Below are 25489 nucleotides of genomic sequence, written 5' to 3'. Positions count from 1 at the left end.
TAGTTATTTTTAGTTTTGATTGTATGGCTAGTTTGTTTATTTTAATAATTAGGAGATAACTTGAGAGGGAGTTTTGATTCTATTTCAGTTAACTTGATTGGTAAATCTCTTATCTTTGAATTAGTCATTTACACCAAAAATAGATTGTGCCTTAAACTGATGATAAGAAGGTGTAGGTGGAGATTAGACCCCGAATTTCTTATTTAACCATTTGAGCTATTATCAAGAGTGGATGTCATAGATTGAAACTCTCTCTCTCTCTCTCTAAAAAAAATCATTATAGAATAGATGTTATAGGTTACAATTCTATAGTATCTATATATAAAAAAATTAGATGACTAATTAATGTTTGATACAAATATCTTAGGTGAAAAATCACTTACGTTATACATTTAGGACTAGATATTGATGTACTATATCAACGTAATACTAAATGCTAAATGAAAAGTCAATTGCCTTGTGGCTTAGCTGGCACTTCCTAATTCCTAGTGTTTCCAACGTATGCATGACCAGATATTGATATAATTTATCAAAGTATTACTAAATTCTGAATGAAAGGTCAATAGCCTTGTGGCTTAGTTGACACTTCCTAGTTCCAAGTGTTTCCAACTAAGGTATACGAGGTTTAAAATCCCCCACCCCAAATTTTAATTACTGAATTACTAAAAAATAATAATAATAAGTGAAGTAAAAGGTTAACGAATGCCCTAAGGGCATTGATTTAGGAACTATTTTTAAAAACTTTTTTTAAGAAAAAAAAAACTATTAATTTTTTTGATAGTTTTTATAATATCCATAAAAGTGGTATTTAAACTTTTCTAAAATAGTTCATTAACAAATACCCTAAGGGCACTCATTAACCGAAGTCGCCATAAATGTAAGGAAATAGAAAAGAGATCAAGAAAGAAACCAATAGTGGAAGAATCTTTCCAGAAATGGATTCATAGACTTAATAATAACAGATATAACCAGCATTCCCTTGTCTTATAATGAATACAATACGAGTTGTCAGATACTTTCACTACTGAACAAGACTTGAAGCTTAATGACCTTAATCTGCCTTGAGATATTAAGGATTAAATTTAAGCCCTGTTGAAGAATTTGTTGTCTTAAAACATCAAATGTTGCTACTAGGAGTTTTTCTTTGAAGTGCATGGCCTTTTGACATACATTGATTGTGCACCCCATTCAAATACTTCAAGACACAAGATTTTGATCCAACACCACACCTTCACCCAAGGTGGCTCAGTCAAGTACATGTCTCCACTACAAGCACTGTCCACAATCGCCTTGGCACACACTTCTGTCGCCTCGACTTGAACCCATGCATACTAACCAGAAATCATATTAAGAAAGATGTCTCTTTGTTGTGAGAGAATAAAAGCAGCAATGTACATATAATGGGAGTGAAAAATGAAAATCACACGTAGTAGAAGTCATTAAGACTTTTCTGCAAGTAAGTGTACAAAAACTGCTTGTGAACATGTACCACATACAGCTAACAGCCTAACACCATGCTATGTGATTTAAACTTGAATTGTTATTTAAAAACATTCATCTAATGGAGAAATTTCTTTTTAAAAAAATGGAGCAGTAAAAATTCAGTCTAATCATTGGTGATCAATTGTTTACTAGCTAGCCATGCGCTAATTATGTTTGGCTTCATTGTCTTAACTGGCTTTGATAAGATTTAGTGTCTACAATTAAATTCTAACATATAGGTGCATTAAATTTAATTATCCTTGAGAAGGATAACACTGCTTGTATTGCATTAGTCAATGCAATCATGTGTTTGAATTCAATGGGGAAACTTAATGTATAATATCTAAAAAATGATACCCAAGTTTCCATGCTTTTGTAATGAGAGTGGTCCAGAATTAACCAACCGTATCTTAATTACACTGTACATTTATTTCCTTTAATTAAAGATGTACTTCCTTTGAGTTAAGGGGTAAGGGATGAGCTATGTTTAATATAATTGACAATGTATGTAATTCCTTTAAGCCTACCTGTGACAAAATTTCGCCTTTTGTCATTTCCGACTCTATCAATCTAGGAGTCACAATTGTTATTCCAATATCTGGATCAAATTCAGTCCTCAAAGTCTCAAAAAAGGAAATTAGTGCCGCCTTGCTTGCCTGAATTCATCACAGATTTAGGAGCAATCAATGAGAAAGAAAAGGTGGAGTAAGGCATAATAATTTGGAGGTTCTTACATTGTAGAAGCTAAATCTTGGACTAGTTAACAATGCTGCAGTTGAAGAAATAACAACAATCTTCCCTTTGCTTTTTCTCAAGTATGGAATTGCATAATGGGTGCTATATACTGAACCCCAGAAATTTATGTCCTAAAAAACATGAAGTAGCAATCTTTAAATGCAAGCAATAGAAAAAAAAAAAAAAAAAAAAAAAAAAAAAAAAAAAAAAAAAAAAAGGGCATGGAGTTAATAATAGGTACATGCATGTATGCTAATCCCATGAATTCATGATCATAGACATATGATAGATTTATATATAGTACCATTTGTAATATCTTTAGCATCACTCATTCTTTAAGAAAAAATTTAAAATTGCTATCAATTTTACTACAAAAGATTTATAAACTAACGTGCCAATAAATAAATGTGATTGATGTCATTTGAACAACACAATAAATAAATTTCTTTGTTTTAGTGATGGTGACACATAATATATTACTGGTGTAGCGACCCAAAAAGGGGGGTCTTGCATTCCATGGAATCCTACATCGCCTAGAGAAGCACATGAGAATATTTTATAAGAAATGACCTGCCTTCAATGTGTAGAGACCTACAGTTGGGGCGGGTCGTTACAACTGGGTACCAAAACGTTCCCTTATATTACAATCTTGTTCCAAAAAGTATGGCAACAATGCAATTTTATTACCATAATTGAAGCGAAATCAGAGAATCTAGTGACTTTTTCAAAAAAGTCTATTAGTGCCACTCCAGCATTGTTCACCAAATGATCCACTATTGCAAAAAGCCCATCAACCATAAAACATTTCCAAAATTTACAAAAAGAATCAAAGAAAAATAAAAACATATTGAACACTTACATTGTCCAAAGTGTGGTTCACTGCCTCTTCAACAAATCGCTTACAGTCTTCAACCTTGGAAACATCTGCAGCGACCACAATAACCTCCAGGGATCCTATCTGACGTGCTTTATCTGCGACTACTTGAAGACGGTCTACTCTTCTTGCAACAAGGACTAAACGAGCACCTCTCCTAGCGTACTCATAAGCAACATGCTTCATACATACTCACAGAGTCAACAAATATGACATTAGTAAGCCATGCATAGATGTAAAATATTGAATCGTATAGTGTCATAAGTTATATAGTGTGTGATTAAATATAGAATAAATATTTTCTATTCTTGTTAAATAATTGAAAACATTAGTCTTATCTCATCTTGAGAGTACTTTGATCTGCAAGATAGTATAAATAGTCATAAGTTTACATCTTCAATCCTTACTCTTTTTTACTCACTCTTTAACATTATGGGACATTATAACATAGCGTGCAAGACCAAATAATTTTCTTTTTTTAGTAATGCTACAAGGATATAATATTTACTTATAATGATTAACACATTATAATTGGAGTTATATCACTTTCACTTAAGTCTACCACAAATATTTTGTATATTATACACTAATCATAAACAGATATCATGTCAACAGTTGTAAAAAATGTAATATTCCTAAACTTATAATTATTTTTATCATATAATCAAATGAATCAATAAATAAGTGGTGGGCTTCAAGATCCTTACTTTTATTATTACCACAAAATAAGTATTTTAACCTTGAAATAGAAAAATAAGACATGAAAACTGCATAAAAAAACACTCTCAATAAAGGGAGAGTTAGAGTAGAGACTCCCCCTCCCTTTCCACACTGTTTATAAATATATATAAATGGTTTGGAATGGATACGCTCATACACACCTCGCCAATTCCTGAAGATGCTCCAGTGATGAGTGCTACTTTGCCTGCTACATTTTCTATGTATATGTATCTTTTCAAGGAAAAAAGAAACTTGAGAAGACCAAATGTTGGCATTAAGAGAAGTAACGCAATGAATGTTAAGGGAGGGAGTACATTAATGTTCAAGAACTGGTGTAGCAAATCCATGATAGCTAACTTGCTACACAATGTCATTTATTTTAATTTGTAATTGTTCTTTCATTCAAGTACTTATATAAAAAGTTTTGAATTGCTCAGGTGGCTCAATATCAAATAATCAATATGAACTCAAAGTACTGGCACGGCTTTGAGCTTTCATTAAGATGTTGGCAAATTTGGCAACTAAAGCTTAAGCTGGGTCCGAAGTTGATCAATTATATGCCACTAATAATTGATGGACATGTAGGCTAGTGGGACCATAATTAATTCAATTGCTAACACGATTTGACACTTTACGAATAATATCCAAAGAGTATTAAAAAAAGTTTAGGTTTCATGTATGGATATAAGAGTATTACTAGTTGCATAAATTGATCTCTTAGGTACATATATTCAGAGATAGTAGAAAATTCTAAAATGAATGTAATTACAACTAAGAATCGGTCCTAGTATAAGCTTGTTGAGTGAAAAATGCTCAATTGTAATCATATAGATTAGTGATTTGCATATTTACAGAACATTTTTAGTGAAACTTGCTTGCCATGCATCTTTTCACCTGTCTTTGGCTTTTTTTATAAGGCTTGGCACTCTCCTTTAAGACATATATATCATATGCATAAGATATTCTCTCCTTGAAGAGTGGTTTAAGCCTATTAGCAAAATAGGGCCCATACTTCTGCATATATGTAGGCAGGCTGCCTGTGCATGCTCTCCACACAAAATGACACTGTTAGTTTTACTAAGTGCCCGTTTGTTTGCACTTTCCTTTGGTAAAAAGCGCTTTTTGAAACCAAAAAAATAATATATATGTTTGGTAAGGTTTTAAAAACTGCGTTTTGAAATGTGAAGGCCGTTCTAAAAAGCAACTCTTCAGAACCTTTTGTAAAAGCCAATGCGCGTTCATAAATATCACCATTGGAGGCTATGTTCAGTTACCAAATTGCCCAAATATTTTATTGAAAACCCAATTTTACCCTTTGATAAATCAAAAGATAACACCTCTTTGGAGCTCGCCTCACGCCAGATTTCTCTCATCTCTCTGCTCTGCTACAAAACAAGCCTCTTCGTGCTACTGCAGGTAAAAGTCTCTCCTGCTTTTGTCATCTGTCGGCGATCTTCTTCCTCTTCTTCTTTCTTCTTCTTCTTCTTCTCCTCCTCTGTATATTTAAAAAAAAAAAAGGGTAAAATATCATTTTCATCCCTAAACTATCACAAAAGTTCGTTTTTCGTCCCTAAACTTTCAAAAGTTCATTTTTCATCCCTGAACTATCACAAAAGTTCGTTTTTCGTCCCTAAACTTTCAAAAGTTCTATTTTCGTCCCTAAACTTTTCCAAATGTATTGATTTTCGTCCCTCTGTCTGACGGAGTGCTGACGTGGTTTTGACAGTGTGCTGATGTGAGAGGGACGAAAATCAATACATTTGGAAAAGTTTAGGGACGAAAATAGAACTTTTGAAAGTTTAGGGACGAAAAACGAACTTTTGTGATAGTTCAGGGACGAAAAACGAACTTTTGAAAGTTTAGGGACGAAAAAAAAACTTTTGTAATAGTTTAGGGACGAAAATGATATTTTACCCTAAAAAAAATTATTTATGTTTATATTTGAGCTAAGAAAAACATTTTGAAAAATGAAAAGGTTTCTTTTTCAAAAAGCACAATATCAAAAAGTTGAACCAAACTCACCCTAAGTGATAACTTAAGACTGGAAAAAGGTGATTGTTTTGTGCTCAAACTACTTATGCTGAGTTAATCCAAACTACACAACAATTTAATCAGGTTGTTGTATCCAAATAACAAATTTAGTAGAACCTATTGTATCCATATGACAAATCTAAATGAATCAAAATTTTCATGCCCATTAGGTTAAAGTGTAACTTTAACCAACATTATACCACTCAATATTTCTTTATTGGATGCGAATTTTAATAAATTCACTATTGGATTAGATTTTTTTTCTTATATTCTACATGCCTACAAAATTTCAAGATGATCTAAAATTGATAACTATGACATGTTTACATCTAAAGTTTTTGTATTTAAAGTTGTCCACAAAAAATGGGCTTCTAGATTGAATAGTAAATGACATCCAATTCACACAAAATTTAGTGTACATTTTAAGAACATAAAATCCAACAATGTAATTTTAAAAATATTATTTAATAAGAAATTATTAGGAGGTAATATTACTTTTGAACCCAACCCTCTCTCTCTCTCTCTCTCTCTCTCTCTCTCTCTCTCTCTATATATATATATATATATGTTCCCTCCAAGCCCTTGTACAAGGTAATATTACTTTTGAACCCAACCCTCTCTCTCTCTCTCTCTCTCTCTCTCTCTCTCTCTCTCTATATATATATATATATATGTTCCCTCCAAGCCCTTGTACATTATCAGAACCAATGATAACAAGAACTCATTCAACACGTCCATATGGTTAAGCCATTCTAAGAGGTCAATATTAGATTCTGATCATCATATCCAAAGATATCATAATACTGTCAAAAAAAAAAAAAAAATCTTTAACATCGTTACATTTTTATTATAAAAAATATTCTGCAAAACTAGCACTACCAAATACCAACACCTTACAACCTGTGAATGACCCATGCGTGGTGTTTGAAGCATGACAAATACAACCTAGAAAAAGCCAGGCGCCAGCAATTAATCCAACATTTTCCAATTCCATTTTCAAGTATTCTTTTCATAAAAAGAGACTACAACTATAGTTCAAAATGAGAAGTACAAACAACATATTGGTAAAGTTTACTAAATTAATGAGGCCTATTTTACACTGGAATTGGCTCGGGCTCTGGTAATGATTCGGGGGAGCCACTGCTACCTTTGAGGACGGTCACGTTGCCATCAGAATCAACATCCACAATAACTGAATCACCCTCTTTGATCTCTCTAGCAAGCATCTTCTCTGCCATGCTGTCCTCCAAGAGTCTCATTATGGCTCTTCTCAGAGGCCTTGCCCCATAGCTTGGGTTATACCCTTCGTCAACCACTCTATCTCTAAATCTCTCCGTCACCTGAAGCTCTATTTCTTTGGTCTTCAGCCTCTCAAAGACCTCTTTCAGCATAATATCGGCTATATCCTTTACCTCCAGCTTTGTGAGCTGCCTAAAGACAATCATTTCATCCAACCTGTTCAAAAACTCTGGCCTAAAATATTGTTTCAATTCCTCAGTCACCAAGCTCTTGATTCGGTTATAACTGCTATCCTTCTCATCATAATCAAGATCAAATCCTATTCGGCGGCCTCCTTTCTCAATTACACTACTGCCAACATTTGACGTCATTATCAAAAGAGTATTCTTGAAGTCCACAGTTCTGCCCTTGCTATCTGTCAACCTTCCATCTTCGAGAATTTGAAGCATCATGTTGAAGACATCAGGATGGGCCTTCTCAATTTCATCAAACAATACCACAGTGTAAGGACGGCGTCGAACAGCCTCAGTCAACTGACCTCCCTCAGTGTAACCGACATAACCAGGGGGGGATCCAATTAGCTTGGAGACGGTATGTCTTTCCATAAATTCACTCATATCAAGCCTAATCATGGCTTCTTCAGAGCCAAAGTAGTAAGCAGCCAACGCTTTTGCCAGCTCAGACTTTCCTACACCAGTTGGACCTGAAAAGATGAAACTAGCAATTGGACGGTTTGGATTCTTGAGACCAACACGGGCACGGCGAATAGCACGGCTGATGGCCTTGACTGCTTCATCCTGACCAATGACCCGCTTATGGAGGGTCTCTTCCATCTTGAGGAGGCGGTCAGATTCATCTGTTGAGACTTTCTCAACAGGAATGCCTGTCCAAGAGGAGACAATATGTTGAATATCCAGCTCAGTCACCAGTGGACCTACATCCCCAGCCTCAGTCTCTGCCTTTGACATTTCCTTGCCTTTATCTACAACAGCTGATATTTGTGCCTTAAGGTCCATTTCTCTATCACGTAACTCTCCAGCCTGTTCAAGATTTTGTGCAATGTCATCTAAGGTGAAGCCAAGAAAGAAAAACCAGTAGACAAAACATTTTAAAGGTTTTATAAGTTAGAAACCTCAAATATTCCATAACTATAACAAAGACTTCAAAGAAAACAACCCTTCAACTATACAATCTCTCTCACATATCAATTATGCTGATAAATCCTAGTACAATTTTGTTTCTTGACGAGTATAAATGGCCAGTGAGCTTTGACTCAAATGGCACTTCCTCCTCCCACCACAAGAAGGGGTGGAGTTTTGTGTGGCGAGTTTAAATGTCACTGGCTTTGCATGTAACAGCCATGTAACTTACTGATTAAAAAAATGGTTATATATTCAATTTGGTTCACCATCTTTAGGGAAATAGTTGCAATATGTGCAGTCCTCTAGAAAATATGCAAAACTAAGAAATCAGAAACCTGAACTCTGTGATTGCAATATGTACCTTCTCAAAGTCTTGGCTGCGAACAGCTTCATTCTTTTCTTTTGTGATCTGCCTGAGCTCTTTCTCAAGTTCTCTAGCTTCCTCTGGTAGCTGCAAAGAAATTATGTCCCCAATCAACACAGAATGAGTGGAAAACAGGATGTATAGTAACAGATATGATTTATAGGCCATACCTGTGCATGACGCAGACGAACTCGAGAACCAGCTTCATCAACCAAGTCAATTGCTTTATCAGGCAGGAAACGATCACTGAAGAGACAGATCATATGTCAAAAATAAAACAAGAAATACATAAGGCAATATAAAAGTAATCGGCAGCATTGTGAAGGTACTAAGCTGGCCACCACATACTATGGAAGCTAAATTCTCAATTTCAGAATGATAATTACACAACTCAGAAGTAGAAATTCTAAACCAAAAAACACATTGCATGTCCAAAATAAATTTGTGCCTAATTGTGCTACATAACTTGAGAGTAATTTTAAGCATGTATGAAACCATTCCACCAGATTCCCTCAGTGCTTTTCATCATAGGTTACATCAGTAAAAATATAGAATTTGGGTCCTTAATTCTGTAGAAACTTCCACAATCAAATAAAAGCATTTAATAAAAATCATAAGATACAGTGATTCCCTTAAGGGTCTCTTGAACTGTTGTGTTTTGTAATTTTGTTCCCATATTTGTCTCTGAAGTAACAGTAGCTAGTGGAACCTTATCAGTTGGGCTACTTATCCCCAACACAACACAGCAGTTTACTGAAAGATCTAGATTAAGCAGCAGTAAAAAAAAAAAAAAAAAAAAAAAAGAGTTTGGTCAGCCCCATGTGATGATGGCACCACATCAATCAAGCAAAAAAGCATATGCTGGCAACAATGCTTCCCACAAAGCTTGATAACTTATTAGCTTTTGGAGAGGAAAGGAGAAAAGGGAAAACAAGACACAGGAAACTACAATTCAAATGCTAAGAATTTGAACTTAAGTAGAAAATCTGTAAGTTTTGAAGGAACTCCAGATATAAGCTACTTCCAATTGGTGCTCCTATAACAATGCCATCTCTATGTAATGTATTTGCTTAAATTGACGTTATTTCAAGCACTCAACTCTAAAATTTCTTTTGCATACTCATTAGCTGATGTCTCCAAAAAAAAAAAAAAAAAAAAAAAAACTGTGTTAAATATCATAATGAAGTATGATGTATTATCTACTGCAACGTTTCAGGGAACATAACATCATATTTAAATTTGAAAGTGCAAAGCAAGATGGTAAACAAACCTGATGTACTGATATGATAGCTGTGCAGCAGATACAAGTGCTTCATCTGTGTAACGGAGCTTGTGATGAATCTCATATCGCTCCCGAAGTCCCTTCAAAATCTGTATGGTTTCATCCACAGTTGGTTCAGGCACTTTGACTGGCTGGAAACGTCTTTCCAAAGCTGGATCCTTCTCAATGTGCTTTCTGTATTCATCTAGTGTTGTAGCTCCAATGCACTGCAATAACAGAGATGAAACTAACTGAGACTATTTGTCTATAAATCCAAGATATAGAAACTGTAAAGCTAATTTGACCACACTAACAAACTTGGGAGGAAGCACATAGTGACTAATCCAATCTGACTGTATTTAAAACTCCTATAATAGTTGAAGTTTCGTCAATTTCACCTTTTGCAATCAATCGAAAAGGCAAAAATGCAAAATCCTAGCATAAATAGAAATCCAAAACGTGATGATAAGCTACTTTGACCACAAAAACTAATTTGGAAGGAAGTACAATGAGACTAATCAATATGAATTAGTTAAATCTCTAGTAATAATTGAAGTTCACATGTCAAGAATCTACAAATTTATTTAGCCATTTTGGGAATAGGATGTAGAAAAGTGAATCTTTTCCACCTCTTTCACAACCCAACCTTTTGCATTCAATCAACTAGGTAAAATAGAAAACCCCAACAACAGTGACAATGAGTTGCTGGCTACATCGAATATGCTACTGGTATGTTGGGCAATGAAATTCTAAATCATCTAAAAGATACAAACTTTACAGTCCAGAAACCAAACCCAGTTGAAAATCTCATAGAGGTCAAGTACACATGAATCAAAATGGTCATTAAAGGAAAACCAAAGGGTCAACACAAGGCATAGGCAGTAGCACATAATTGTAGAAGGTTAACTTCAACATCTACACATGATAGGCAATATTGAAGAGGCAGGCAATGCTAAAATAGTCAATGTTATTTAATCCGAAGCTTAAACCTACACATACAGGTAATGCTTACACCTCCAAGGGACCACCAATTTATAGTTGCATTCTCAAATTAATATTTCATAGCACCAGAGAACAAAAACAATACATCTATTAAGTTCTCTTTTAGATAAAAAATTACCTGCAGTTCACCTCTTGCAAGAGCTGGTTTCAATATGTTTGCAGCATCAATTGCTCCTTCTGCTGCTCCAGCTCCAATTAAAGTGTGCACCTCGTCAATAAACAATATTATCTCGTCACTTTGTTTGATTTCCTCCATTAACTTCTTTAATCGTTCCTCAAACTCTCCACGATACTTTGTACCAGCAACTAGAAGACCCATGTCCAAGGTTATAACCTAAATCACACAAAAGGAAAAAAAAGAAAAAACATATATGGTTACATTGTTTTTAAAATAAAGGGGTGATGAAAAAACAAGGTTAGCTTCTTGAAATGTATCAATGAATTTCAAATGAAATACCCATGTGAAATCCAAGTCCATATTCATTGATTCATAAAATGTTAAATGAAAAAATTAATACACTTCAAATCATTTGCAGGCTTTCTCTTGTACTAACTTATAGGTAGCCACAGAAATTAAATGGCAATACAAAGATAATTCAAAAACAAAACAAAGAGCCACTGTGTAAATCAGTATGAAAAAGATAGAAATAGTTGAGAATATCTGCATTAAATTCTTTTCGTATAGATAATTAATATTTTCCAAGCCTTGTTAACATTAAAGTCGACTTATACTTACCTTCTTCCCCTCTATAGTTTCAGGAACATCACCAGTTGCAATTCTTTGAGCAAGCCCTTCTGCGATTGCTGTTTTCCCAACTCCAGGTTCTCCAATAAGACATGGATTGTTTTTGGTTCGACGCCCCAAAATTTGGGTGACACGTTCTATTTGTGCCTGCCTTCCAATAACAGGATCCAATTTACCCTGGAACACCAAGAAAAGAAATTAGAAACAAGCAATTATAAGGAAATATAGAGCAATCTCATGATATCACAAAGGAGATGAAAGAATTATATAAACTACCTCCACCGCAAGCTTAGTCAGGTCAGTCCCATATTCCTCCAGGGTTGGCATCTTATTGCCACTACTTCCTCCTGCAACACCAGCAGCAACAGCTTCTGGGCTCTCACCAACCATTCGAATAACCTGCTCACTCCAATTGAAGTTCTCTCATGGTTAGTTTTCTTCTTGAAATAAGGTGAAGGAATTCCTAAAGAACATACAAAAATGCCTTTGATGCAAATGAACATGTAAAGCTTGCCTGGGTGCGAATGTTACTCGGGTCAGCACCTAGATTTTCAAGAACACGAGCTGCAACACCCTCACCCTCACGAAGAAGTCCCAGAAGCAAATGCTCAGATCCAATATAGTTATGGCCTGATAAGTTCAGAAAAGATAGATTTTTCAGAAAGCTTAAAATTAATCTAGCAAAGAAGTAGTTGCTAATCACAGGCATAGACAGAAAACCCCAAACCCCATTAGACAATCAACTTAAGACAGGGAAAATAGGTTCTTGGCACAGTTAATTACAATCCAGCTATTTGTTCCCAAAAAAACCACATACATAATTACTAATCTTCTGGTATAACTCATGTTAATCAGCTGACAATTTGAGTATGATTGCACTTCAAAAATAAAAGGCCTGTCCTATGTAAAGGTTTTTCAAATTGGATGATAACAGGTTTTCTGACTGAAGTTTATGTCGATACATACAGCCACATCCATTTCCAAAAGGCCTGTACCATGTTAAGGTTTTTCAAATAGGATGATAACAGGTTTTCTGACTGAAGTACAGCCACATCCATTTCCAAAGTTATTGAGTTAATGATATATGTAAAAATCACTACAAATAAAAACATGTGACAAAAAGAAAGATAAAATTGCATTTGTAAGGAGTAAATTCTTCCATGAAATTTATTTGTCACAAGATTTAAAGGTGCTATAAAAGAACCGAAGGAATAAAAAAAAAATGCTACCAAGTTGGCGGGCTTCCTCTAGCGAGAGTTCCAAAACACGCTTTGCACGAGGAGTGAATGGAATCTCAACAGCAACAAATCCACTGCCCCTTCCAATAATTTTTTCCACTTCTACACGTGCATCTTTAAGATTGATTCCCATAGATTTAAGGACTTTAGCAGCAATGCCAGTGCCTTCACCAATAAGACCCAACAGGATCTGTTCTGTGCCAACAAAATTATGACCAAGCCGTCTAGCTTCCTCTTGTGCAAGCATAATTACTTTAATTGCTTTTTCTGTGAAGCGCTCAAACATGGCTCTAGCCACGCATCTGCTACCCCTTCCTTGCCGAGAATTGATTGCAATTCTCACCTTAGAATGTAAATCTATCCCAGGCTTTACCAGAGTATCCAAAGCGTTAACACTCCGCAATCCTGAGAAGCTTCCCATTCTCAATCCAGGTGCCTGTAAACTAGACATCATTTTGACGGACCTTTTTGCTTTTCCAAATCCTTTAGATTGGTTACGTCTCTGATTAGCAACTAAACCAGGGACATTAGCTGACTGAAGTAACACCCGAGCCATGATGCTGACCTACTACTCTGCATTTGTTCATGACACTTGTCAGTTGACAATTTCTCACACACAAAATACAAGAGATTAGATTTTGCAAGGAAATTTCAAGACCAATAATTGAGTTTACACAGGAACTCTCAAAATTCTGAACCAACAAGCAGCCAGTTTAGTAATGACTAATGTTAATTTAACATGAACATCAACTTGAATCCTAAAACAAATCATAGTTCATTACTAGAGTAATCCACAACAAAGCCATAACCGAAGCAGTTAAAACACATCAAATCACACAGCACTAACAGATTTCAGCACACCAGAAAGTCTTTCTAAAAAAAGTAAGGAGTAATAAGAAACTACCATCAATAGGTTACAATAGTCAAATCCTTGTCTTACACAAGATAAGAAAACAACAACCAAGCCTTTGCCTCAAACTTTTGCGTCAATTATAGATCATTGACAATCTAATAGGGGTCAAAATTTGGGGCCAAACTACCCAATTTATTATATTTAAAACAAGAGTTCTTAGTAAATGATAAGTGGAAAATGCTAGACTATAAGCATAAGAAAGTATCACCCAGACAACCAAAGCAAATAGAACGAACCCCGTACAGTTAGGTATAGATAATTAACAAAATCAGGGAACTAGATTTTAATCAAAAGTATATTACACCAATTGGGTCATCAAACATGTAATGCTTAACTACATATAGAGTCATATATTACACACACACACACAGCACAAGGTGAAATCCAGTTCCAACTCAAACAACAAACACTCGAAATCAAAATTCAGATTAATGGGGTTGGTGCATCTATTAGATCATGAAGCTCAGAATCCACAAATAGCTCACTTTAACAAAACACCCAAAAACCCAAGTTTTAACCTTTGGAAACTACAACTACCTTTCAGAACTAAACAACAACAACAACAACCAAATCAAGCAAAGCACCCACCAAACAAAAAAAGGCAAACCCAGCAAGCAAAGCTCAAAATATTTACAAAAAGGCATAACATTTAACACAGGAAACCAAAAACCCAAATCCCTAATAACCCAAAAACCGCACAGTATCAATCAAACCCACCTAGATTTACAAAAAAAGCTCTCACCTTTACGGCTTTAACCCCTCAAATGAAACTCAATACTTCAAAAAAAAAGCTCAAAAAAAAAAAATCACAGAGAGAGAGAGAGAGAGAAAGAGAGAGACCTATAAGTGTTTTGTTTGGGAGAGAAAGGCAGACCCTCGTATTTGGTCGGCCAAGGAAACAGATGAGGTTTTTTAGAACTCAAACACCCTTATTATTATTATCTGCTAATCTATATTCTATGTTCCTAGTCTGCACGACACTCCACCGCTTTGTCATGCACCGCCTTTGTACGCAATAATTATACTTACAATGCTTAAGTTACAATCACTGCCGTTTGATTTGATTACTATTGCGTAGTCAAAAGGTCCTTCTTTTGTTTTTTATAAGTGGGGCCCATCAGTTTTATCTGTAAGTCAATGGTAGCTTGCGATGATTTTGCCTTTGATATTTTTTGCATGTGTGTGATGATTTTGCCCTTTCGTTTCTACGCCCTGATTCGCCGCCAGATACTGATGAATAGAGTTGGAAAATTTGGGTTTGTACATTGGATTTTATTGTCTATGGTCGCTGTGGAACAGTCGTATACGAGTACAAGACCAGTTTTTGACATTAATTTAAAAAGAAAAAAAAAATTATATGTATAGTGACACAAAAATAACTTCTTTTAAAAAAAATAAAAATAAAACAATAATAACATGTGAATAGCGTGAAAGGACCATTGCGAGATAAAGAAAATAAAGGAAAGGAGGCGTTTTAATTGCATGACTCGTACAAGAGTCTCTAATATAGACGGACACGATATAAATAATGTTAGGAGTAGATCTCAGAAAAGAAGAATATTAGGGTCATAATTGGAGTACTATACTTTCATTTGGATTACTAATCACAACATGTCATATCAATTGTTTTAAAAAATAATCGTGAACTTTCTTTTGTCTTATTTTCACTAATCATAACTTAATGCGTGAACAAATTATGATTTTTTTTTTTTTTTTTTTTTCTTTGGCATTGTTTATCTTTTTCTTTGGTAGGTATGCCGTAGAAGTTTGGTATAGACAGAATTTTTGCTTGATTGGAGAAAACTTACAAAATGGGAAGAAAAAAAATATTGTGGACTTGTTGTAGATAGTAGGGCCTCACAACTAAGGCAAAAAATCAAATTGTAAAAATCTAAGTAGAAACAACTAAAATATCAAGCAGGAATTGGGTCGGATATTCAACAACCTCCAAAATGGCCTCGTTGTCGATTTCACCACCGTTTTTTTCTTAGTGGTTCATTTTCTTTCTGATTGATAAACCTTAATCGAAATGAAAGACATTAGATACATATATCTCAAGCCCATGGGCTCGAGGCAAATCTATTGGACTGTCATGAGTCAATATTTGGTAGTTGAGAGAATTGAAAGAAAATCATGGTTGCAATTGGCAAATCACAACTTATATCAAAAGGCCTTATAGCTCAAGTCCAATGAGACCCCATGTAAATATCATGCCATCTATGTGGGCCGGGATTGCTCAAGCCCAATAGTCTCAAATGAATGCTGTGGCCTTCATTGATGGCTTTTTTTTTTTTTTTTTTTGCAGCAATAGTAACAAACGGGATAAGATTGAATGGATATGTACCATAGGAACATTGATATGTGTTTGTATGGCTGTGGCTCAAGGCAGGAAGTTCTAATTTATATGTGGTTCCAAAAATTTGGTTAAATAAAAGTTGTTATGCATACGCTATAAAACTATTTGTTACTCTGAAAGGTGACCATGTTTACCAAATTGATCCTGACTGTAGGAATTCACATGCATAGGATATGGAAGGATGATGAAATGTGTTCCAAGTTCAATGCCTCCCTTCAAATGAAAAATCGGCAACCCAGTTGTTTCATTTGATTCAAAATTTATGGCTGTAAATTGCTTTTTGTTTTTTTTTTTTTTTTGGTAGAAAGAGGGAAATTATTTATTGTAACAAAGTACTAATACATCAGCTTTGTCCGTGTACCACCCCAAATGGGTGTCTAGAAACAAAAGGTTTCATAAGGTGTAGGGCACTCTCTAGGAGTACCAAGTTGCAAAAAGTCCCATACATGTACAATATACAAAAGACAAAAATTGGTTATATTTCTTCAAGTCTGCTTCATTGCTCCCTTCTCCTCTTGGCAAGTTCGTCTATTACTCCATTAGCATAATGGAAAATGTGATGTAGATGGACAGTCCACACTCAGCTCAAGAGAATCTTGCAATAAAAAAAATTAGAGAAGTCATATTTGGTGCCATGACACCATATATGACATTAGCCAATTTATAACAAGAGCAAAGTCAATATCTAGATTTATAAATTTAAATCCTAATTCACATGCTAGATGAAGTCCCTCCCTCCTGGAAACCAGTTTTTGCTCATTCCTTAGAAGAACAGTTTTATCTACAGATCTTGATGTGTAAGTAAAAGATCTACCATCTAAACTAGATGTTGTATTCCAGGCTGATTTAGTTCATTTATAAAATGTTTCTAACTAGTTCCTCAAAAAAAAAAAAAAAAAAAGATGAAGTCCCTCCCTAACATCCCATAATTCTGTAGAGTTATTAGTTGAAAACTTGTTAGAGATATATTAACCCATTAGCATAGGTCCAAGTCTAATTCTACTTTGTATGCAAGCCAAGTCTCCTACTTGAACTAAAAGTCTATTATTTTAGAGATTTAATACACTATATATACACTAATTAGGGTTTATTGTAAAATAGGATTTGTACTAAAATCTCATATAATAAAGACGTAACTCTTAAGGATTTCTTTTATGGACATAGGCCATTAAACTAAATCATGTAATCCTCGTATTCTTGTGTTCTTATTTTATACAATCTCTCTCTTCTGCATTTATTCTAGCATATTTAACATATTATATTCAAGCTAATATTCAACAAAATGTAAAGAGAAAACCATTTGATCAATCTACCCTAGAATAACCACACCCCCTTCTCTTGCTAATCCTTGTTTTCCTAGTGTACTTCCATCTATGTTAAGGGTAACAAAAGGGTTAGTAGGAGGTTTCCAAATAAAAAGTTTAGTTATTTTAAGTTGGTGACCCTTGATTGGTTGAGCAAGATGATAAAACACGAGGGAGAGCTAAAAATAGTTTTATAAAGAAGCTGGTTAAAAGTTATTGATGGAAGTTTGTACGTGCAAGTTAGATTTTTAAGTGTTCAATGTGTGTGACCTAAAAGCCTAACAGTACATTTGAGTGTCAAAACTTGATGAACAATAAAAATGTAAACTTTAACACCAAATCATCAAAAGGAAAGCAATGACATCGTAGAAAAGTAAAGGAGAACAAGGATATATGTGGAAAACCTTGTAAAAGGGGTGAAAAATCATGGTGAGTGAAGGACAGAGTATCCTTCACTCTTAATAGACTATGTAATCAAATGGAAAATTTAAGGTTACAATGTGATGTTCTTCCCCAAAAACCTACCTTTGTGTTATCTTTCTTTTCTACCCAGATTTCCTACCTCTCTACCCTCTTTACTCAGCAACATTCCCCTCTTATGGTACGAGGAATGCTGCTAAATGTACAGTAACAAATGTCTTATTCTCATTTCTCCTCACAAATCTTAATACAACTACTATACTATATCATGGTTGGAGGAGAGAAAAACCGCTTCTATCAGGGTAGTGGGATGAAAGGCAGTTTTGCTACATCGTGAGAGACAAGCATCGACTAGGAAAGGGACTAAATGGATGCTGAGGGCGTTGCACGTTTCCTTGGTAGTGGTCTAGCTTATTACTAACCAATGAGGGGTGTTCTACAATCTCTGACCAGCAAGAACTGAATTCTCTCTTATGGTAGTGCTCGGTGTCCATGCTAGGCTGTGCTTCTCTCTTCCCCCAGTGGTGACCATGCTGTAAGCACGAGCCAAAGCTACAGCTTCCCTCGCCAACATTTCTCTTTTGTACCTTACAGTTTGTCCACATGTAGAGTCCAGATGTAACCAAGTCAGCACATTTTCTTCCACTAGGTCGTGTACTGTACAAAGTTTCAATATTCTATCATCTCTAGCTAGCCACAATTGCCAAATACCATACACAAACATAATGTTCCAAGGGGTATAAATATAATGATAATCTGTTGATAGTGAATAACATGCAAAGTAGTCTCCGAATATCATTACACCGTGGACACTCATTACTTATTCCAATTTGTCTGTTTGCAACTTGCAAGATAGGACTGAGTTGGGAGCCTAATATCATGACAACATTTCCAAATAAAAGTTTGATTTTTTTTTTTTTTTCATGCATGGGTGTTTTTCCAAATCCAAGTCCATCTGCTTTTGTCTTCTGAAATTCCCTCACATACTGATATAAAAATCGAGTTGCTTCCTTAACAGAACATTGGCATGTAATACCTGGCCATATTAACCTATCAGGATGAGTATAATATTGAGGAATTGGAAGTCCTATGATATATAATCTCCTTAATTATTCCTCAAAAAAAAAAAAATTTCTCCTTAATTTCATTTGGAAGAGGTATATATAAAATATTTAAATTCCACCCTCCATCCGTATAATTAATTACACATGTGCAACTTATCTGCTTGTGTCTTTCATTCATTGCAAAATATCTAAAATATTAATTATCATCCTTTCAAAAAAAAAAAATTTTACAACTTTTTCCGTAGCTAATAGCATGACAATTTGTAACTTGATGCATACTAAAAATGATACCAATAATGGACTCTAATGAAAGTGGTTTTGTTTCAATCACAATATATTAATTATATTAACAATTGCAGAAAAATTTTAAAAAAATTAAAAAAGGTTAAAAAATATTGTGTTTCAAGCCTTACTCTTTCATAGACATTATTTATTGATGAATGTTAGAAATACTAGTATTGATACACCATGTTGAATATGTTAGTATAGATGCAAAAGCGGAAGTATAAAGTATATAACATAATAACATACGAGTGGTATATGAATATGTAAGTATAGATATAAAAGCGAAAGCATAAAATATAGAACACAATAACACATGAGAGTTACATAGTTCAGCCTAATGGCTTACGTCTACGAAGAAAATCCTAAAGGGCTACATTTTTAATACATTAGAGAGTAGTACAAATTCTATGTTCCAATAAACTATAACATGGGTATATATAGTAAATTAAACTCTAGACTAATAGACTTCTAATACAAGTAAAAGATTTAACTTGCACACAAAATAGTATTAGGCTTAGGCCTATGTTAATGGACTAATATATCTTTAATAATAGAGAGCATGTACAGTGGGCCTTAAGAAAATTTGATCCAAATCTAGAATCAATCCAAATGAAGTGATCATTTTGTCAAAATAATTTTGAACAAATATGAAATTCAAAAGAGAACAAATGAAGTATTGCTATACAAAGAAACAGTTCATCTACATGTTTTATTATTCTATCACACCAGAACAAGATTACTACCCTAAATAATTTGATTAGATAGCTAGGAAACTGTCATATCTGCAATCAGTAAAATTAGCATGGAGTACAAACTACCAAATATTATTATGTGGCCCTTAAAACAAAGGGCAGCCAACCATCTATGTCCCAAACTCACGAGGTTATGCATGAAATATTAAAGACAGCTTTCTTCTAAAGCCCAAGCAGTCGAACTGCAACTTATTTAAGATTCTTGTCCTTCTCTTTTGTTCCAGGTCATTCTTTATATTTAACATTTATTACACATAGATGTGGTCCATATATGATCTATCTACTTGCCTTGCCTTGTGTTATTCTTATTCAAAATAATGGACCCAAATAGTGAATAAAAGTACCGTCTTTTGGCAAATTTTGAAACCCAACCAGAAAAAAGTTCTCTTTTGGTTAGTGTACAGTGTACACAGTAGTCCATCAGTGATGCCTTATTAATAGTTCAAGATTTTGTTATTTGAGAAAGTTCAAGAATTATTATTATTATTTTTATAATAAGTTCAAGAATTAAATTGAATGTCCCTTCTGGAATATCCGATAAAATTGAAATGAGTTGCATGATAAATTTGAAACAATCAATAGTTTAGGAATAAAGTGAGCAAGGTATATGATCAGTTTAACTGCCTACATGGATGTTCCTCTTAAGGTTTCCCATAAATTTTTTCCAATTTATTTAACATTCAACTTATTAGATTTATGCATAATTTTTTTAGAACTTCACCTTCTTTTCAGATACAATTATAATGTTGTCCAGCTTATTTTTTAAGACCTATAAACCAATGAAAGTAAAGTATTCCAAATGAGACAAATTAGTCTAATCAATTTCATCTAAAAAAAAAATTAGTCTAATCAATTTATAACACTGAAATAAAGAAAAAAGAAAGTTATCTCAAACAAAGAATATAATGGAGCGTAAACTTTTACATTCTAAAAAACAAAAAGTTTTGAAATGGCCTGCAATTTTTCTCTTGTTATCATACTAATAATAATTCTTATTTTTTCTATTTGTAAATCTTGAAAAGGCATAAAGATTTCAATGTCTAACATATAACTAAATTATTGTTGAAATGAAACCATATTGCTTATAAACAATTTTGGCTCGACTTAAAAAACAACTTGTTTATGTTTGTTTGTATTTAACAAATAAGCCAATCTAATATCTAAGTATAAGATTGACTATTAAACAAACTAAGTTAAAACATAATAATGTGTTTTTGAATAAACCGATGAGTATCATACTCGATTTGAATGTGTGTGTGTGTGTATATATATGTATATATAAATTTATACTTATATTATACTTGAGATTAAGTTTTGTAAGTTTGTAGTTAAATTCTTAAGATGTCAAATTATTATTTATAATTTATTGTCAATATAAATATTACGTTTTGTAGTAAAGATATTATATATAAACAATACAAGGTTGATGGACATAATTTTAATAAAAGATCATAAATGAATGTCATTCAATCTAATTAATTCAAAATAATATAATTTCACATATAATTGTTATTGTTTATTAGTATAGACTTGTGAAGGAGTAAAAATATTTAGTTGTGATAATTATTATATTTGGAGAATAATAAGTTAATCAAGTAACTTGTAAACAAACTTAAACATATAAGTTAGTTTGGTGATGAGCATGAAATCAGCTCATGCTTTAAATTTAAAAAATCAAATCAAATTATCCAATCATAAACTTTTAATACTTAATTTGACTTAACTCGTTTTTATTTATTTATTATTATATAAGATAGAAATTATACTTTAATCTAATTTAAGTGTATATGTGTATGAAATTCTTTTCTGGAAACTTGAACCCCAGTTCTTACCCCCCACATTCACAAGCATTTATACATGTAGAGTAACTATTACACCAATTTAACTTGGCTTGGAAGATTGATTTGTGGAATTTGAGGTCAGTGGAGATTTGTTAAATATTGCCACAATTGGTAAATAATTTGGTTTGAGTTTTCTTGGTGTGAAATGAAAGTCCATTCATTGTCCACTAAGAAAAGTATTCCTTCCCCACCAAGGAATAAATATTGCAATATAATAAATATAGATATTACCATAAAAGGTTTAATGGTTTTGGTCCAATGGTCCTCCTACAAGAAAAACTTTTGAATTAGTTTTAGAAAATCCTAAAAAGATTTTGTTATGTGTAAGTTCTTATGAGTGTTTCAATACTTATGTAATATTACTTTGATATAGATAATACATGTAGGTTATTATTGAATCACGTAAATTCTTGATGATTTGTAATTGTGTCTATTTTTTTTTGTTTCAAATTCTCTTATTAGTTCTCATTATTTATTTGGATATCTTTGTGAAACCCATAATTATAATTATGGCCTATCAAAATTAAAGTTTTTGAAATTATATTGGAAATCAACTTCATAAATAGTAAAGTTGTGGTAATTAATAAACTCTTTTAGTAAAAAAAAAAAAATTGCAGTGTCTTTACAATAATTTGGATAACAAATTTGAAAGTAAAAAAATTCTTGCTGTTATGCATTTTTTTTTTCTATTATTTAGAGAGAGAGAGAGAGAGAGAGAGAGAGAGGTGAGACGGTACTTGATAATTGAGGATTACTTGTGTAAAGGAGATAGGAAGTAACCGTTGAGCAACCAGATCCTGCAAAGAAGAACTTCTTAAAAGGAAAAGAAAAGAAAAGAAAGAGGTTAAGATTTTGATTGGGTAGTAGGTGCGGTGAACAGAAAGACGTCACGAGAAACTTGGGACCCTCCTCATTTATAGCTCTAAATGTTATTCCCAGTACTTCTGCCAGAACTGTCTATTTTTGTGCAATCTCTCAGTCTCACTCACTTTTATGTCTTAAAAATTGCACCCACTACTACTGGTCTAGTACTACCCTCTTTCACATTTAATCAATCATGTCTCAATCTTGTTATTAGGTTCTTCACATTGTCACCAATAATCTCTGCACGCACACAAAATCTCATTCATTCTTACCCCTTTTTTTCAATCACCAAATTATGCACCGTTAATGAGAGTGAAAGTAATTCTAATATCAATATTTTGTAAAAATATTATAAAATAATTTGTATCTTTAACATTATTTATAATCAATAGTACAATGGTGATCATATTTCACAAATCATAACTTGTTATAAACTTTTTTTTCTTCCTCTTTCCATATAAAATAACTAATGCTTAAAATATAGGAAAAAAAATTAGACACATAACATACACTATAAGTAAACTAGATTATTGTTATTATGTAATCATATCCAATATCCAACTCCTAAAAACCATATGCTTACATCCTTGTAAAACCATTATTTTTTTTTTTGTTGAGATAGTATCATTACCTAGTAGAAAGTGAAAAACATGTGGTAGAATGAATCGAATAGGTGAACTCCTGCACAAGGCCACGCATGCAATTGCTATTAAGCGTTTGAGGAAATCATAACAAGTAAACCATGCATGCTCTATTATTACGAGTGATAAATTTATTTTACTATATTAGGATTATTTCAAAGTAAGATTTGTTAAAATTATACAGATATAAAACTAAAACAAAAACAAAAACTGAGTTTACTAATTAGTGCTTCCATTGAAGTCTGCAACTTCAAGCCCTTCAATATGCAGTTTCTGATTAAACCTCTTGAGCATGGAATTATGAAGCTCTTTCTTACTCCTCGTTTAATCTATTTCCAGACTGGGAACTAAATACATACATTGAATGGAGGCTATATTAGCAGTTAAAGAAAAGCTTGAAGTCTGTCACTTTAATTGGGTGTAGTCCGTAGTGTACAGTGTACAGGTCTGCAAATGCATATATATGCTCATGCCTTAGCCAAATGGAATCTTTTTTAATGGTTACTCTGTTTGACAGGTTGTATTAATTTTGATCTACTTTCTATGGGGTCATCCCAATTGTTAAAGTAATACGTTTGAGATTAATGTTAAGAAATGTGGGTTTGGTAGTGGATTTATATAAATGGATTTATATAAAAAGTGATTCTAGATCTTCTAACAAGGACCTTAAAAAAATGTTAATTTTTACATAACGAAATGCAATATTGTGAAGAGGATAAGATAGGTGCAGTTTGGGACCATGACTTAAATACCATTTTTACTAGGAGATTTGGCTTTTATTGAAATACAATCAAGAGGATGGAATTACCATATATACCTTAGAATGAGATATTGTCCTTGAATATCTCCCAAACTTGGAGCATTCACATTTGAATGAAAAAAAAAAAATGGTAAACACTATTTAACAGCTATAAATGAATCAAATTTTAACACATGAATATATAGTATGAGTCTTTCATTTGGGATGATGTCTTAAGGGTAAAAACCAATTGAGTAGAAAATAATTAAAATTATATAAATTCAAGATATATGGTCCACATACTTGATGAGTAATACTATTTTACATGGTGTTTAATAAATGAGAAGTTTTGTCATAATTTGTTCAGAATCAATTATTCCAAAATGACCATGGAAACACTTGGTTTGCGTGTGTTTTAAACTCTTAAAAGGAAATAGTCTCTTCTCAAAAAATAAAAAAAGAAGGTCAAATTATTTCAATGGATCAATCATCTTTATAGGTCTAATAGAAGGGTTTATTTATTTTTGGAGAAGAGTCTAACAAAAGTAATGATTCCGGATGTAAAACTCTTTAAATAAATTAAGAGGAAAATTAAAATACTCATTTTTTTTTATATATATATCTATATCGAGGGGAGGGCTCTTAAAGAAGTTGACTAATCCTTCAACGAGTGTAGCATGTGTTTGGTTTGGCTTATTTGTGAAGTTTAATTAGTTATGTATAACTTTTTGAAGCTTAAAAAAAAAAAAAAATTAACTTCACTTTTACACAAACAAGCAAACCCAAACCAACAAATAGTGAAAAAGTGTATTTTGAAAGTGTTTGGAAAAAGGCAAAAAGTTTTATGTTTTTTGCTTTTATGCATACGTTTTTGTAAATAATTTGACTTTTAGTTATTTGTCACACATTTAACGTAAAAGTTACCAAAAATTATATTTTTTTATAAATACTATGCAAATAAGTTATTAAAAATTATGTGTACCCAAAAGGGCACTTGGATGCACTTTTTTAATTACTTATCTTGAAAGTAAAAATACTCTTCTTACATGTATTTGGAAAAGATGAAATATTCCTCTTTAAGTGTATTTGGATGCACTTTGTTAATTGCTTATTTTTGAACTCAAAATAAGCTAAAAGAAAAAGAAAAAAGTAAAAAAAAAAAAAAAAAAAAAAAACCAGTTAATTTTAGGCTCGCAAAAAGCACAATATTCTGCTTCATTTCATTTACACTTCCCCCTCATTCCAAACACATCTTAAGAACAAAAACATTATAAAAAATAAAAAGTAAAAGTTTTTGTTGTAAAATGCCACGTGTGGCAACACAGACTGAGAAGCACCAAATAGGAGTGCAACAAGGGTTAGAAATTGTTAATATCATCACGTACTTATCCTAATTCCTGATTCCTAAGTAACTCCCAAAGTCCTAAAGGCCTAACGTAATAATCATTGTGTTATATATATACACTGATATACACAT

At 33.1% G+C, this 25489-nt stretch overlaps 2 protein-coding genes across 3 annotated transcripts; both read right to left on the bottom strand.

Annotated features, from left to right (window-relative positions):
* Positions 1-1008: 1008 nt before the first annotated feature.
* LOC111990188 (11-beta-hydroxysteroid dehydrogenase-like 2) lies at positions 1009-4158 on the bottom strand. Its single transcript, XM_065760041.1, has 6 exons — positions 3973-4158; positions 3077-3271; positions 2217-2348; positions 2010-2138; positions 1230-1331; positions 1009-1089 (listed from the first exon to the last, which is right to left on the bottom strand). The coding sequence occupies exons 1-6, from the start codon at positions 4156-4158 to the stop codon at positions 1009-1011; spliced, it is 825 nt and encodes a 274-aa protein (XP_065616113.1).
* A 2505-nt stretch (positions 4159-6663) lies between these two features.
* Positions 6664-14719, bottom strand: LOC111990197 (chaperone protein ClpC, chloroplastic). 2 transcript variants are annotated; one of them, XM_024021982.2, is made up of 10 exons: positions 14587-14719; positions 12825-13406; positions 12110-12225; positions 11872-11994; positions 11587-11772; positions 10969-11184; positions 9858-10075; positions 8758-8833; positions 8585-8674; positions 6664-8121 (listed from the first exon to the last, which is right to left on the bottom strand). In XM_024021982.2, the coding sequence occupies exons 2-10, from the start codon at positions 13387-13389 to the stop codon at positions 6937-6939; spliced, it is 2775 nt and encodes a 924-aa protein (XP_023877750.1). In that variant the 5' UTR covers positions 13390-13406; positions 14587-14719; the 3' UTR covers positions 6664-6936. The 2 variants fall into 2 exon arrangements, with proteins under 2 accessions (XP_023877750.1, XP_023877751.1); XM_024021983.2 differs by having other exon boundaries at positions 14489-14615.
* Between the last annotated feature and the right edge of the window lie 10770 nt (positions 14720-25489).

This window comes from Quercus suber, unplaced genomic scaffold (assembly GCF_002906115.3).
Source record: "Quercus suber isolate HL8 unplaced genomic scaffold, Cork oak 2.0 scaffold_351, whole genome shotgun sequence".
Classification (NCBI taxonomy): Eukaryota; Viridiplantae; Streptophyta; class Magnoliopsida; order Fagales; family Fagaceae; genus Quercus; species Quercus suber.
This window is presented reverse-complemented; position numbering and strand designations above follow the sequence as displayed.